The following is a 16740-nucleotide window of genomic DNA, read 5'->3' as shown; positions in this document are numbered from 1 at the left end:
CCTGAAGGCTCTAGGTTAACTCAAGTTGCCCAAGTGTGGCCAGGAGCCTGGAACATGCTGCCCAGTGGACCTAGGGGCACTGACTGGACAGGAAGGGGCTGGCATGAAAGATTGATTCTGCTTTCCTGAGCAGGCCTGCCAGACACTGGAGAGGGGGTTATTGGGGCATTTGGGTAGTGCAGTGTGCCCCACTGCTGACCCAGACAGTCCAGCTCTCACTCACTTCCTCATGCCCAAGGAAAGCTGGAGCTGACCTCTGCCCCAGGAAGATGTTTGAAAAGGGGAAAGGAGGGAGAGTCCCCCGACAGTTTCCAGAGGGATGGTCCTAGAGGTTAGTGTAGGGGCCCAGTCTGGCTTCTAGCGTTGGGAGGGATTTCTTTTTCTGAATGAAGCCTCCAGACCCCAGGAATTCTATTCAGCAGGCCCCCATTTGGAGAAGAGACACGCCCCTTGGTTCCCACGAAGCACCATGTTTATTTAATGCTGGAACTGGGGTTCAGCCTCCCCGTTCCCCCTTAGGACACACCCAGACCATGCAGACTCTTAGGACAAATATGGGAGTTACAGACATCTTCCCAGGGAGGGCAAGGGCAGGGGTCCGAGGACTGAAACACAAGGATGTCTGTGGTCCCAGGGGCTGTATTTTGGCTTTCAGCCCAGGCGCCTCCCCGTGCCAGGAATGGGAGTGGGCCTCTTCAGTCAAAGCCAAGCCTCTGCTGTCGGGGAGAGGCGTCTCCTAAGGGCCTGTTCCTCCATAGGCCAGGAGCTCAGAAACCCTTCATGTGACTGCTAGTCCCACTGCCCAGTCCTATAGTGGGCCCAGGAGCCCGCCCCATCTGCCTTACTGTTCCCAGCTGGTTACGGAAGGTCCACAGCCAGGGTGGGGTTCTAGCTCTGCTGTACTAAGCTGTGTGGCCAGGGACGGTCACTTTACCTCTCCAAGACTGTCTCCCCCACCACAGGATGGGGCACTGCGCCCCGAACCCAGGCCTCTTAAGGAAGCCCTAGTGCCATGTGAGGCGGGGAAGGGGCCCACCACTCTGCCACTCTCCCATTCACTTCCGAGAATGGTTCTTCCTCAGTCATGGGACCTGAATCCCAAACCCTGCAGGCTCTGTCCCCACCCTCCCACTGATAATTCAGAGATGAGACGTGTCAAGATGGCAGCTTTAATCATCCTGGCCAAGGCCCCTCAGGCTCCCTCCACTGCAGCCCTCCTTGGTCATAAACCCACCATCAACCATGCCTGAACACTTTTCCCAGGTGGCCCCTGCTCTTGGCCACTGACGTGGGAACCTGAGGTCATGTCAGTCTGTGGATCTCTCCTGGGTGTGGATCCAGCAGCCCTGAGCCTGCTCTTGCCATCTCCAGCAGCTCCTGGGGGACATGGCCAGCATCAGCGGGAGGCTGGTTGGGGAAGACAAGTGTTCCCGCCACTGGAGCAGGCATTCCTCCTGGGCCGAGCTTCTTTGTGCTTTGAGACTGATGGAAGAGCGGAGGTGCTGGGGCAGAGGCCCAGCCCAGCCCCTTGAGGCAGGAGAATCACCGAGAAGGCGGTTTCCTCACAGCACAGACAGGAGAACAGACACACGTGGGCACACGCAGGCTCCACATCCTCTGCTGCTGCAGGGGGCATGGCACAGCCCAGTGACCCTCCAAAGCTTCCAGGTAAGGATGCAAAGGAAGGCCTCAAGGAGTGGACCAGGCCCTGGGCCCTGGGCCCCAAACTTCCCAGAAAGAGGAGCCCCAGGCCTGCAGGGGCATCTGAGAGGCTAGAGGGGAGCCCCTCCAAGAGAGGCCATGGCTGACAAGGGACCGGAGCCAACGAGGAGCCTGTGGACTTAGCGCCCCGAGCATGCTTCTGCCAGCTCTGTGGGCTTCTCTGGTCTCCACACGAGGTACAGCTGGACAGACGGGTCTTCAGCTAACGCCCACTCCGGTCTGTGAGGGTCTTGGCACGGCTGCCGCTCCCTCGCGGGGCCACCGGGGTGGTGGCGCTGTTGGCATACGAGTCATAACTGTTGTCCGAACACACAGAGAGCTCATCGGAGACCTCCATGCCATCGCTGATCTCTGTTGGGCCACAGGGAGGGAAGATGTGAGTGCAGGGAGGAGAGGGGGCAAATAAGGAGGGCTGGCAGATGCGGTGGGGAGGCGTGGCCTGCAGCAACTCCTGAGCAGGCACTTGGAGGCTGATGCAACCTCAGGTTTCAGGTGTGGTATTGGTGTGTGAGTCTGGCATTCAAGGCCCTTCTCAGTCTCTGCAAACACTCTGGATGCACCTCAATCTCCTCTCCCCTGGAACTCCACTCTCAAGCCACAGAACTATCTGCACCCTCCTGAGCGTGGCACCCGTGTACTTACTCTCCTTGGGGCTTTGCACATATTGGCCTATCTCCTGGGCACAACCTCCCAACATCACCTCCTTTTCTTAAAATCTGGCTGAATTCTTCTCATTTCTGTTGCTGCCCCCAGGCTGGGAGGGGCCTCCTCCCCTGCCCCTGCTGCTCCCCCTGCTCCATCACCTGCACTGTCGCCATCTCTGGCCCCCTTCAGCTGGAGCACTTCAAGGACACGGATGAGGTCTGGGCATCAGTGCTCCCAGTGCCTGGTGCATTGCTGGACGCACAGCAGAGCCTCAGAAAAGGTCTGCTGAGGGGAGCGAAGCCTGCCCAAGGGGACTCTGGGTGCCTGGGTGGGGCTGATGGTCCCTAGAGAGAACTTCTCAACCAGGAATGGGCAGAGGGTAATACCTGTGGTTGATTCCTCAGGGCCAGCACCCAGAAGGTGCTAAGTGAATGGCCTTTGGCACTGCAGGAGAGGTGAGGGGTGGGGTGCAGAATTTGACAGGCCTAAGTGCTGGCCTCCTGCCTTCTGTTCATTCTGCCTACCCCTTCTGGCTTCTCTGAGTCAAGTACAGCCTGAGGAGCCTGAGGATCCCAGATGCCCTGTTCTGGCTCCTCCTTCCAGGAGCTCCTCAGTGTTGCCGAGAGCTGCGGGACACTAGGGTAGGCCCTCCAACCCATCTCTGGTGCTCAGGAAAGGCTCCCAGGAGGAGGATTTTTGAGTGAGGGTAGGAGGAATAACAGAAATGGTAGAGACCTAACAGAAGCAGAAGATATTAAGAAGAGGTGGCAAGAATACACAGAAGAACTGTACAAAAAAGAGCTTCACGACCCAGATACTCATGATGGTGTGATCACTCACCTAGAGCCAGACATCCTGGAATGTGAAGTCAAGTGGGCCTTAGAAAGCATCCCTATGAACAAAGCTAGTGGAGGTGATGGAATTCCAGTTGAGCTATTTCAAACCCTGAAAGGTGGTGTTGTGAAAGTGCTGCACTCAATATGCCAGCAAATTTGGAAAACTCAGCAGTGGCCACAGGACTGGAAAAGGTCAGTTTTCATTCCAATCCCAAAGAAAGACAATGCCAAAGAATGCTCAAACTACCGCATAATTGCATTCATCTCACACGCTAGTAAAGTAATGTTCAAAATTCTGCAAGCCAGGCTTTAGCAGTACGTGAACCGTGAACTTCCAGATGTTCAAGCTGGTTTTAGAAAAGGCAGAGGAACCAGAGATGAAATTGCCAACATCCGCTGGATCATGGAAAAAGGAAGAGAGTTCCAGAAAAACATCTATTTCTGCTTTATTGACTATGCCAAAGCCTTTGACTGTGTGGATCACAATAAACTGTGGAAAATTCTGAAAGAGATGGGAATACCAGATCACCTGACCTGCCTCTTGAGAAACCTATATGAAGGTCAGGAAGCAACAGTTAGAACTGGACATGGAACAACAGACTGGTTCCAAATAGGAAAAGGAGTACATCAAGGCTGTATATTGTCACCCTGCTTATTTAACTTCTATGCAGAATATATCATGAGAAACGCTGGGCTGGAAGAATCACAAGCTGGAATCAAGATTGCCGGGAGAAATATCAATAACCTCAGATACGCAGATGACACCACCCTTATGGCAGAAAGTGAAGAGGAACTCAAAAGCCTCTTGATGAAGGTGAAAGAGGAACGTGAAAAAGTTGGCTTAAAGCTCAACATTCAGAAAACTAAGATCATGGCCTCCGGTCCCATCACTTCATGGGAAATAGATGGGGAAACAGTGGAAACAGTGTCAGACTATTTTTTTGGGCTCCAAAATCACTGCAGATGGTGATTGCAGCCATGAAATTAAAAGACGCTTACTCCTTGGAAGGAAAGTTATGACCAACCTAGATAGCATATTAAAAAGCTCAGACATTACTTTGCCAACAAAGGTCCGTCTAGTCAAGGCTATGGTTTTTCAGTGGTCATGTATGGATGTGAGAGTAGGACTGTGAAGAAGGCTGAGCACCGAAGAATTGATGCTTTTGAACTGTGGTGTTGGAGAAGACTCTTGAGAGTCCCTTGGACTGCAAGGAGATCCAACCAGTCCATTCTGAAGGAGATCAGTCCTGGAATTTCTTTGGAAGGAATGATGCTAAAGCTGAAATTCCAGTACTTTGGCCACCTCATGCGAAGAGCTGACTCATTGGAAAAGACTCTGATGCTGGGAAGGATTGGGGGCAGGAGGAGAAGGGGACGACAGAGGATGAGATGGCTGGATGGCATCACCGACTCAATGGACATGAGTTTGGGTGAACTCTGGGAGTTGGTGATGGACAGGGAGGCCTGGCGTGCTGCGATTCATGGGGTCGCAAAGAGTCAGACGTGACTGAGCGACTGAACTGAACTGAGGAGGAATCAAGTACCCCAAAGGCAAGAATCTGTATATCCTAAGCACCTTGAGCAGTGCCTGCCATGCCTTGAAAGAAGGATAAATAAAGGAGTGACTGAATGAATGGATGTTCACCCAGTTGTTGGAGCCACCCCCCACCCCCCGACCCCTGCCCATCTAAAACCACAACCACCCGCTCTGGGTGCAGGTTCATTCAAGCAGCATTTACCAAGCACCCCTCTGAGCCAGGCATGGCACTAACCCTCACAAGTACTCTGTGAGGGGAATCTAGCCCATTTTACAGATGAGATGTCTGATGCTGAGGTAGGTTAGGTAACATATTCTTGTTCACACAGCTAGGGGCATAAGCTGGGGTTTGAATCCAGGGCCATCTGGCTTGTAATTACCTCTCCCTCACCCATTTCCATGCCCATGATTTCCATCTGAATTATTGCTTTCCTTGCCTTCAGCTTCCCGTTCTAACTCACCACCCTCCACACTTGTTAGGGATTGAATTGTGGGGACTTCCCTGGCAGTCCAGTGGTTAGGTCTCCACGCTTCCACTGCAGGGAGGCATGGGTTCAATCCCTGGTCAGGGAACTAAGATCCCATAAGCTGTGTGGTGTGCCTCCCCCTCCTCAAAAAAAAGAGGTTGAATTGCGTTCCCCTCAAATTCCTATATTCCTACACTCCGCATGTGATCCTCTTTGGAAATAAGGTCACAGCAGATGTAATTAGTTAAGGTGAGGTCGTTAGAGCAGACTGGTGTCCTTGCAAAGAAGAGAGCTTCAAACACAGAGATGCATCCGCGAGGCAAGGGGAGAAGCCAGGACCAGATCTTTCCCTCATAGCCCTGTTGACACCTTGATCATGGACTGACTTAGCATTCTGAACTGTGAGACAATACATCTCTGTTTTTAAGCCACCCAGTGCGTGAGACTTTGCTACAGCCCTACTGTAACAAAGGCAAACCTATCTGTGACCCTCCTCTGCTTCCAAAACAAAGCCCAAGCTCCTGACCACACACTCAGGCCCAAGTGCCTCCCCAGCGCCGCCTTGGGGTGAATCAGCCAGAGGCCCTCCCTTCAAGCCGTGCGGAATGACCTGGAGTTCTTGGTGCCCAGCAAGTAGGCCTTCCTCGCTGCCTCTGAACACATGCTGTTCCTGCCTGGAGTACCCTTCCTTCCTTCTGCTTGCCCAGCCCTCACCTCAAACCCATCACCCAGGCCCCTCCTATCATTCCTCTCCATTTCAACGACATCACTCCGCACAAAGTGGGCCTGAAACCTTCCTCACTGCCCCAGGGAGTGCTGAACCCCTCTCCTCCTTGCATCCCCGTCTGTTATATCTAATTCTCCATGGATTTGTTTGTACAGCTGCTTCCTCCTTCAGTCTGGGAATGTCAACAGGCAGCAAGCAGGGGGGGAAATCAACATTTGTGGGGTTCCTGTATGAACCAGGCATATGGCAGGATGGACTTTCAAAGCAGACTCCTCCCCCAACCCCAGCATGTCACCCTAGCCCACCACCCCTGGGGCTGACACTGAGCCACAGAACCTGGAGCTGATGGCTGCAGGTGGAGCAGGGTGTGTGTGTGTGTAGGTGTATCTGTGCTTCCGTGTCACGGTGACATGAAACCAGGTGGGTATACATATGTCTGTGCCATGTGCCTATCTGTACATGCTGCATGTGACATATATGTACACACACCCGTGTGGACTTGCGGGGTGCAGAGAACAGAGCCCAGAGCCTGTCTCAACCTGTCTGCGGAGTTGCACACCTGAGAAGATGAGCTTCTCCTTCATGATGCTGACGTCCCGGCTGGTCCGGTGCACTGCGGCACTCAGCATGATCTGCTCGGGGTTGTAGCTCCGGATGCCACCCAGGCGCCACCTGCAGAGACGGCCCCGTGGGCATCAGGTCCTTCCCCACCCTTCCTTGGAGCAGGATCATGCCCACTTCCACAGACTCTCTGGAACTGGCCCGAGAGACCAGCAGGAATCTTGTCTGACTGTGTAGATGGGGAATCTGAAGCCCAGAGAAGGGCAGAGCTGGGTCCTGATCAGAGTCCACTGACTCTCAGCCACGGCTCTCCAGCCCTCTTACTTCCAGAATGCTACATCCACTCCCCTTGCCCAGGAGGATGCTTAGGGCTTGGTTAGTTATGTCTCAGGTGCCCCCAATTATACACCTGGCTCTCTTTGGATAGGACAAATTTAGGGGCGCAGGCTTAACAGGCATGACTGATGACCTGCCCTGGGGTACAAACCAATCCTGGGGAGTCCCAGCTAATGTCGCCTATAGCCCCATCATCAGGACCAGGCTGAGTGAAGCCAGTGAGGAACCCCAGAGAGGAAGTGAAGGAAAGGAAGGAGGAGAGGGGAGACAGCGGGGATCTTGTCTTCACGGGGGGATCAAGGCAAGGGTGCTGGAGTGACTTGGGGTGGGGCCTGCTGCTGCTCCATTCTTACAGCCCTGGAAGAGTGGGGTGCATATCCCCTAACAGGAAGGGGCAGGCTGGAGTGTTATCCCTCTAACGGCTGGGACAAGGTGGGGGCAAAATTAATTGAATGGGTTGAGGTGGGGCTGCATGGGGTGTGCAGGGACCAGGTGGAGCCAGGAGAACTCAGTTTCTTTGGTCCAGCCCAGAGCACAGTTTTGGTTGTTACAGTTCCTCTGAATTAGCCCCAAATCCCTGGCCTCTGAACAGAGATTTTTCCTGAAATCTAAGAGAGAAGGACTCACTGGACCCCCACCCCCACTCAGGGAAGCGGGGATCAGCTTGGAAACAAAACCCAACTCCCCTGGGGCCCTAAGCCCTGCTGGAGTGGGTGGACGGAGCCCAGACTCCACGAGAAATCAATTGTTTCCAGATGGGATCAGCGCAGCCGAAATGGACAGACAGATGGACAGGTAGACAGGTGGATGAAGAGAGCAGACAGACACGGGGAAAGCAGGAGGCAGAGGGGCAGGCAGCCTGAGCTCTGGCTGGGCTGGCCGCCCTACACGTGCTTGAGAACAGCAGCAGGGTCTCATTTATCACTGAGTGCCTGGCACCAACCCCCATGCCTGCTGTGTGGTGGGTGCTATAAGAACTATTGAGTGAATGAAAGGAAAAATGAGGCCCACAGGGAAATGATCTCCCCCAGGGTCCTCTCCTCCATCAGGCCTAGCCTGACCCCCAGGAAGACAATCATGTCGCCCTGACGGTATTGCGAGTGGCCCAGCATGCCCACGGAGAACCCTGGGGCTCCGGGCGGAAGACCCGACTCCTTGCCACAGGCCCAGCACAGCACCAGCCAGCACGGGTGGACATCTGCCAACGGAGAGGATGGTGGAAATCCCAGGTAAACGGCCCTTCTCTGGGCTCAGTCCCACAGTCAGGGAGCCCAGGGCTCCTCCTCCTAGAAGCTGGTCAGTGAAGGTGCTTGACCTAGGAGGCACCTGACCAAGGGGGACCTCTCATCTTGAAAATCAACATTAAACCCAGGAGGGAAGTGTCAGGCCCGGGTCTCTGCAGCGAGGTACATCTAGGACAGGAAGCTCAACCACTGGGGTCTCCTCCCAGGGGAGAGCAGGGAAGACGGTGCATATAGGGGAGAGGGGTAGGGTCAGAGTCAGAGACAGAAAGTGAAAGAGGTAAGAGAGAAAGATAAACAGAGCGAGCGATGGAAAAGGCAAACTGGGAGACGGGAGGGCAACAGGTGGGCAGGGAGAGACAGAACTTGGTAGGCTGTGCTCCGGGCGTTGGAAAGGCCTCGCCCAAAGTGCCAGGCTGTGGCGGGAGGCGCGGGGGGGTTTTGCCCAGGCAGAACTCCCTCCACAGAGGGAGACACTTTGGTGCTGAGAGAGGCCAGGTCAGCAACCTGCAAGGAAATGTCTGCGGGAGGAAGAGAGAGCAGGGGGACACACACGAAAATGGGGAGAGAGAGGGAGGGCTGCAGGGCAGTGGAGGGGAGGGAGGAAAGGGAGGAGGCTTCAGGCAGGGCCGGGCCTGGGAGGGGGACCTGGGCCTAGGGCTCTGCGAGAGCCAGGCTTTCAGACGGAAGTGGAGAAGGGGATGGTGAGGAAGAGGGAGAAAGAGGAACAGGAGGAGGAGGACCACACCAGAATTACCTGATCAAGTGATAGCTGTGAGATGCCAAGAGTGCAGCAGAGAGAGGGGAGAGGGGAGAGAGGAGGGACATGCGCCAGATCAGAGCGATATGGGCAGAGAGAGAACGTCAGTCAAGAGTAAAACCCCACCGGGACCAGCCCACTCCCACTGTGACCACCACCCCAGCTGTCGTCCTGAAGGGTGGAGGGGAGCTGGCATGGGAGCTGTGGGAACCCAGGCCCTGGGTGACACGGGGGTAGTGGGGAGACCAGCCCAGAGAGGAACTGAAACTCACCAAAGAGTTTACACAGCAAATCTCCCCACCCAGCCTGGCTCTGGGCTCCCTGCTAGGTGCTCATTCCAGAAGCCACTGGGCTCTGGCTGAGGGGGAAGGGCTGGGGGCCACTGGGAGGCCTCCTTCTCCCCTGAACAGGGCGGTCTGGTCAGGATGTCTCCCAGCCAAGGGCTCAGGAGGATGGGACCCCACCCTCTGGCTGGGGTGGGGACTGGCCTATCTTGGGCAGGGAAGACCACGGAAGGCGGTCGGGGCCTACTCACTTCTGGAGTACGAAGATGCCAACGATGAGGGTGAAGGAGATCAGGTCGGCGGTGACCCACAGGAGACAGTACTCGTCCGGGGGCTGTGGACAGACGGCCCGTGGCCAGCTTCCAGTTATGCTTGGTCCAGACCAGGGCTCCAGACCAAGGGCCCATGGACAAGAGGACCACGTGTCACCCTCAGAAGGGGCAGAGGAGGACCTGGAGGGGCTTGGGATCTTGAGATTATGTTTTGTAGCCCTGGGGTTTGGGGTGTGTGTGTGTGGGTATGTAGGATAAAAGAGAGCCATGCAGTAGTCAGAGTAGAGGTGGTGGTGTGTGCTAAACCTAGAGGATTTATGTGCTTAAGGGAGCTTAACTCGAGAGTCAAAATACGAAAGACAAACAGATAAGTGAGAGGGTGTGACGTGATGAGCAGGTGCACAGGTGAGTGTGGATGGATGTGGCATCATGTGGATGGGAGGGTATGTGTTATTGTAGGCTGTGGAGTGTGGGAGCTTCCCCTCCAGGGGGCCAGAGAGGTGCCTAGGAAGGCAAAGCCTGCAGAGCAGCCAGGCCCCACACCCCCGTGATCTCAGGTGAACTGTGGAGGAGGGGCCGGGACGGGCCAGATGCACTTCCTGCTGTTGGTCAGCTCCTGTGGCCTGAAAATTAGTGTACTCGTAGCTGCTGCTGCCACCATCAGTTATTCCATCTCATTCCGAGCTGAGTCTTTGGAGATTTTCAAGGACAATGGGCGGGTGGATAAAGATAACCACCCAAAACCTAGATGATTCACTGACACTGGCAATGTCTTAGCCATAATGAGACCCTCCATCTGCCTTTCATGACTTCAGGGAAATGGCAGTGGGAGCAGTGGATGGAGACCACGGGCTCCCCAAGACCCCTGGTGACAGAGCTGAGACTAGCACTCGGGCCAGTCTTCAGATGCTCGACCAATTGAAATCTGGTTTCATTGGCTACACTCTCTGAGCAGATTTCAATGTTTCCTATTCTTGCCCTCATGTTGCCCTCTTTTCTCAATTACTTTCCTTCCTTTAAAACAAAATGTAATAATCCTCAAAACCAAAAGAAAACTCAAGTAGTTGTTTATTTCTCTAGGGCTCTTGGTGTTTTTCCCATTTGGCTCAGGCCCAGGTTCCTCCCACCTCCCAGTATCTCCTGACCTTAGATCAGAAGAATCTTCCTCATGTCCCCCAAAGTGTTCCCTCCACCCCTGACACCTCACCAGAGAGAGCCCCAGGTGTGGAGCCAGCTCCCCCCTCCTAGGAGTCACAGGCAGCTCTCGGACCCCCAATAATCCTCCAACTCACCATGATCCAGAGTGGGGAAGGCACCTGGGACAAGGTGTGGGAGTTGTCGGAGGTGACGGACGGGACCCCTGCGCACCACAGCAGGGAGAAGAGCCATGGAGCATTGACCGTGTAGAGGTTCACACTCAGGTTCCAGGACGCATAGTCCCTGTGGGGCAGCGACAGAGGCTGGTCAGCCCTCGGGCCCACGCGGGAAGCCTGTAGAGCTTGGTCCTTCACACCCTCATACCATGTTCACAACTGGTGGAAGGAACCTCTGGTCCCAGAGGGCCAAGCTCACACACAAGCCCAGGTCTGCCTGATGCTCTCCACCTCTGCTCTCCGAGCCCGGAGCCCGCGTGTCTAGCCCTCTGGGTGAGCCTGGCTGGGCAGGGGAGGCACCTGAGCTCCTGGCGGGACACCTGGGTGTAGCGCAGGTTCAGCCGCTGGATGTGGCCTCTCCTCAGGCTGGCGGCCGCCTCCTTGGAGCCTGACATCTGCTGGAAGCCAGGAGCCACCTTTCTCACCAAGGGCCTCTGCGTGTTGGGCAGCCACAGAACCTGCAGGCAGGAGAGAGGCAGCCTCTGATTTCTCTTCTATAAATGGGGAAGGGTGTCTATCCCTCCGGGAGCACCTGGAGGGGTTAAAAGAGGCGGGACCTGGCACACAGTGAAAGCCTACAGGTAATAAGGTGGTCCTCTGGACCATCTCCAGAGGATGTGGTCCTAGCCAAGGCTAGGAACTGCTCCAGCGACACCTCAGGGAGTTTTCCGTCCAGACCCTAGTCAGGACGAGATCGATAACCCCCAAACGTCCTCTACTCTGCACATGGACCCCAGCGTCCACTGTGCCGCCATAGTTGGTATCAGATTCTTTTGATCCCCAAGTATTACACCCCGAGGATGTGGGCAGCAGTTCACGGGAGTACTGTGTTCCCAAGAACCTGGCCCTGCTCCTACCCTTTGTATATTTTAAAGGACCTCTTTGTTTCCTTCTTGTCCCCACGGTGACCCTGTCAGGGAGGTGTGGGGCATGCTACCTTCATTTTACTAATGTAGAAACTTGAGGTCTGGAGAGGAGTTTATAGCTGAAACTAAACTCCAGGCAGGTCTGGTCTCCCTGCGGCCAGAACAGGGCTTCGCGGAGCTCCCAGGGGGCGGAGGGGCTCCCTAGGGGAGGGGCTCCCTAGGGGAGGGGCTCCCTAGGGGAGGGGCTCCCTAGGGGAGGGGCTCCCTAGGGGAGGGGCTCCTAGGGAGGGGCCCTAGGGAGGGGCCCTGGGGAGGGGCCCTAGGAGGGGAGGGAGGGCCCTAGGGGAGGGGCCCCAGGGGAGGGGCCTGGGGGGAGGGGCTCCTAGGGGAGGGGCCCAGGGGAGGGGGGGGCCCAGGGGGAGGGGCCCCAGGAGGGGCCTAGGGGAGGGGCTCCCTAGGGGAGGGGGCTAGGTGTACTTTAGGGCCTCACCTGGTGCTGGGGGAAGCCTGAGCTCAGAAGGGCCTCCAGCGTGATGTTGAGGAAGCTACTGCGGTAGGGGTGCTCCCGCGGCGGGTCACGCAGGTTGAGCAGCAGCGTGGCATTGCCCTTGGCCAGCTCCAAGAGCTCCACTAGTCTGCAGATGGACTGGTTTTGGGCCTCCCTGTGGTCGGAGGGTGACAGGGAGCTGGCTGTCCAGAACGGGTCCGTCTATCAGAGATAGGGACACACATGGTGGCCTCACCAGTCCTATGGGGCCTCCACATGCCTTCCTGGCGATGGAACTTGGAGACACCTGAGCTGCCAGTGTCTGCTGGTGTGTGCAAGTCAGGCAAACTGAAGGCTGTGGCCCCGTGGGGACTCTAGATTAACCCAACCTTAACCTCTCTATCCCAGTCTGCTTACCAAAAGAATGATTTGCTTAGAACATTTCCCACACCCCAGTACGTTTCTCCTTTAGTAGCATTTCAGATCAGAGAACCGACTTTGTTTAGAGTTTTACAGTGTTAACAGTTTGAACTATTACTATCATCATCAACTTTTTCTGGTAGGGGAGGCAGAACCAGAACAAGCAGTGACAGCCACGATATCTGGGCTGCAGTGGCATGCGCCAAGGAAGCCGCCAACCAGCCTGGCTGTGAGTCAAGGAAGCTGGGCGTGTGAGGGTCGCCTGGGCGGCGGGCGGCCCCCGGTGCTCTCTGTGGACTCCCGCCCATGCTTTCCACGCCTAGGACTGGGACAGGTGCTGCCAGACCTTCAGGAACCACTGGCCGGCGTTGAGCCTCTGCAGGATGGTCCAGTTGAGCATGGAGGCGGGCCTGCGGGCGAGCTCCGGAAACTCCTCCTCCACGTTGGTGGTGCGCCGCAGGGTGGCGTCGTGCATGAGGAAGGGCACCCCATCCAGGCTGCGGGAGGGTGGGGCCACGGGGTCACTGCCACTGCCGGGTCCCTCACCTGCTCGTCCCACTCTGTCCTGCCCACCCACTTACACCAGCCTACCAAGGGGCTCAGGAAGGCTCTGCCCTTGTTTGGCCTCAGGTTTCCCGACTGCACAGGGAAGTCAGTGGATTGATAGCCGAATCCCTCTGGCTCTGAGGGTCAGACAGGGGTGGGGACGGCTGAGGATGGAGGGCTGGGCCTATTAGCAACCTTGGAAGGCAGATGCTATCTCATTTGATAATGGGGAGACTGAGGCTGGAGACAGAAGTATCTTAACTCAAGGCCTACCAGCCAGTAAGTGGTGGAACCTGGCTTAGAACCCAGTCCACGTGATGCCATATGAGAAGAGGGAAAATGCAGGCTCCTTTGACAAATTCCATCCCACTATCATCCTGGTCTTCCCCACTGCTGGCCATAAGCCCCATAAGGTGCCTGAGTGTGAAACAGTAAAAGGCACCCATGCTCCCCTTCCTCAAGACATTTTTCTACCATCTGCTAGGAAGAGTTGATAAACACACAATTCTATAATGTCTACAATGGGAGTGGTGTCTTCATACTGTGGTACCCTAATTCAATACCCTGCCCCCTCCCCTTCTCAGAGATGATGTCATCAGATTGGTATGGATTCTTCTTACCCTTTATATAAATATTAATACATACTTATTTATCTACATGTAGAAAATGTATCAATCAGTTTTATCTGGTCTTTAAAAATATAACTGACATCACAGTGAATGGATCACTCAGGAACTTGCTGATTTCACTCATCAGAGTGTTTGTGCTCCATCTTGCTGAGCCATACAGATCTCATATTTCCATTAAGTGGATCAGTGGCAGGACTCCAGGTCCCTACCTCCACTCTGCTTGAACCAAGAGAGTCTGTTTTGTTCTCTACATATTTTATATCCTGGAGTATGGCACAAGGGGATTCCCAGGTGGTGCTAGTGGTAAAGCACCTGCCTGTCAACGCAGAAGACATAAGAAACATGGGCTGGGAAGAGCCCCTGGAGGATGGCATGGCAACCCACTCCAGTATTCTTGCCTGGAGAATCCCCACAGACAGAGGAGCCTGGCAGGCTACAGGCCATAAGGCCACAGCGAGTCAGACACAACTGAAGCAACTTAGCGCACACACGCACAGCACATGTTTACTTGCACGAACATGGTGCCTGCCCTGCAGCGGGAAACCCAAGCCTCTGCTCTCCCATCCCCAAGACTCTGGGACCAGAGGTTTCTCCAGAGACCTGGATGTGGATGCACTGAGGAGGGGAAGAGGGGCTGTCCTCCCAATCTGCACACCTACCTGACGGTGACGTCAGCCTGGAGTCCATACAGCTTCTGCTCCAGGGCCTTCCTGAAGGACATCAGCGTGTGCTCTGGGGCCAGCTGAGGGGGAAGGTGGTGGTGAGGGGAAAGCCAGGGGCTAGTAGGCCTGGTTCTAATCCCCCTCCTTCAAGCAGTAGCTGTGGGGCCCTGGGCATCCACACAGCTTCTCTGAAGCTCAGTTTCCTTATCTGTTAAATCATGCCTGTCTCACAGATTTTTTGGGGGGTGGGGGGAGCAAAGAGAGAAACAGGGGTGGTTAGTGTTGATGAATATAAATGTGGAGGTCAGAGGATATTTTTAGTCTTCTGCCTCTTTATAGTCTTGGGCTGAGCTGAATGCCGAGTTTCCTCCTGTTTATACTTGGCGTCTGGGTGGAGATCCCCAAGGGAGAGGAGAGGATAGATAGCATGGCACAGTTTCAGTAGGGTGATCAGTTTCCTCATCTATACAGATATGAAAACACCATCTCTTAGACTGTTATTAAAAGCCCCAAGCATGTTGCCTGATATACAGTAAATGCTTAATAAATGACAGCTGTTACCCTACAGCATATACATCAGAAAACCCTAGTCTTAGTCCTGACTCCGTCCTTAACTAGCTTTGTGGCCTTCGGTGCATCTCTTTATTCTCCTATAGGCCTTGGTTTCCCCATTTGCTCCTTGCGGGTATAAGTACAGTGTTCTCTGAGGGTCCTTCCAGTTGGGGGAGTTGGGGGTTCTGAGTCTCCCTCCCTATTTAGTTTGATGATTATGTCATACCCTTTTCTGCCACTAGGGGTCAGCACCATACCAAGGGTTGTGCTAGGACCAAGCGCAGTGCAGGATGAAAGACTGGGAAGATTTGCGGCAGTGAAGATGGATGGAAAATGCTCCCATGGCTCATCCCTTTCTCACCAAGACATGCTCATTCCCTTCTTTTCTCCCTGTGGCAATGCTTTTCCCATTTCTCAGCACATAACACACTCCCCTCTTCTGGAAAGCAGCCTGGTGTGGCAAAGGCTTTGGAGCTGAGGTGGAACAATTCTCCTTCCCAGTCACTGACCTGGGCCATCACTTCCCCTTCTGGACCTCAGTTTCTTTAGCTGTAAAATGAGTTAATGTTATCAAGCTCATAGATGAGGTAACAGATGTCAGCAGTCTCTGAAAGGTGTGCTTCTTTCTTCCCCTTTCTGCAGGGCAGAGGAGCCTTGGGGGAGGCGCTACCTTGTTTCCCAGTTAAGTGGGCTGCGTAGGAGCCCACAGAGGCACCTGAGGAGAGGTGTAGACTTGGTGGAGGTCCTACTCAATCACTTCCAAATGCCCTGGCGCCAGGCCTCCCACAGATGACCACCGGAGGGGTGCTGGCTGGAGGCAGACTGTGGGTAGACACAAAGAGCATACCAGTGGCTATGGAGACTCGGGGACAGAGGAAGTGTTTGGGTGGGGCCAAGTCTCTTTTCTGGAGGCTTTTTAAACTCAGGTCTCTCTAGGTTAGGTGCTGACTTCCTGGAGAAAGACGGTTCCCACTGCCTCAGGCCAAAATGCAGATGGGGTGTATTGTCAGAAATGTGCGAGTGTGGGGTGGTCGTCACAGACTCCTGGTGGACCACTGTGCTTAGAGGCTCAACTCTGGAGTCAGTCTGACCAAATATTATAGTATGCACACACGCACACAGGGCCCCCCACAGGAATGACACCCAGATACCATCTCCAAGACAGGGATGAGCACTTGGGCTTACCACACATAGATGTGTGAACCTCCCCCAGGCCGATGTATACAGGTGTAGACACTGATACTCATGCATTCACAGTGACACAAGAAAGAGTTGTGTCAAGACACCTACACCAGCCCCTTAAGGAGCACCACTAGGATGTAATCAGCCAGATGCACAATGGGAAAATTCTACAGGACAAATGACTCAGTTTCTTCAACAAATAAACATATGGGGGAAAAGGGAAGAAGATTATTATAGACTAAAAGATACTTATGGAGAAGGACACGGCAACCCACTCCAGTATTCTTGCCTGGAGAATCCCATGGACAGAGGAGCCTGATGGACTATAGTCTATAGAGTCACACAACTGAAGCAACTTAGCACAAAAGATACTTAGCTCAGCTGGTAAAGAATCCACCTGCAATGCAGAAAATCCTGGTTTGATTCCTGGGTTAGGAAGATCCCCTGGAGAAAGGAAAGGCTACACACTCCAGTATTCTGACTTGGAGAATTCCATGGACTGTACAGTCCATGGGGTCACAAAGAGTTGGACACGACTGAGCAACCTTCACTTGACTTTCAACTACAAAAACTCAGGTCTCTGAGTTTAGAGACAATAAAGGATATTTTAGAGACAATAAAGGAAAGCTGAGCAC

General features: G+C 54.5%; 1 protein-coding gene across 4 annotated transcripts in view; it reads right to left on the bottom strand.

Moving 5' to 3' along the window:
- Positions 1-444: 444 nt before the first annotated feature.
- Positions 445-16740, bottom strand: part of GDPD5 (glycerophosphodiester phosphodiesterase domain containing 5) — a 91184-nt gene continuing 74888 nt past the window's right edge. For 3 of the 4 annotated variants that reach the window (XM_070383691.1, XM_070383692.1, XM_005903229.3), the window contains 8 exons: positions 14369-14451; positions 12881-13031; positions 12118-12336; positions 11062-11219; positions 10681-10828; positions 9368-9450; positions 6494-6606; positions 445-2073 (listed from right to left, as the gene is read on the bottom strand). In XM_070383691.1, coding sequence (XP_070239792.1) covers positions 1925-2073; positions 6494-6606; positions 9368-9450; positions 10681-10828; positions 11062-11219; positions 12118-12336; positions 12881-13031; positions 14369-14451 — 1104 coding nt within the window. In that variant the 3' untranslated portion in view covers positions 445-1924. Of the gene's footprint in view, positions 2074-6493; positions 6607-8810; positions 8845-9367; positions 9451-10680; positions 10829-11061; positions 11220-12117; positions 12337-12880; positions 13032-14368; positions 14452-16740 lie in introns of those variants that run through there. The other variant, XM_070383693.1, reaches the window with a different exon arrangement.

Source organism: Bos mutus, chromosome 15 (assembly GCF_027580195.1).
Source record: "Bos mutus isolate GX-2022 chromosome 15, NWIPB_WYAK_1.1, whole genome shotgun sequence".
In the NCBI taxonomy this organism is placed as follows: Eukaryota; Metazoa; Chordata; class Mammalia; order Artiodactyla; family Bovidae; genus Bos; species Bos mutus.
Note: the sequence above shows the minus strand (reverse complement) of the source record. Positions and strands in the feature narration are given on the sequence as shown.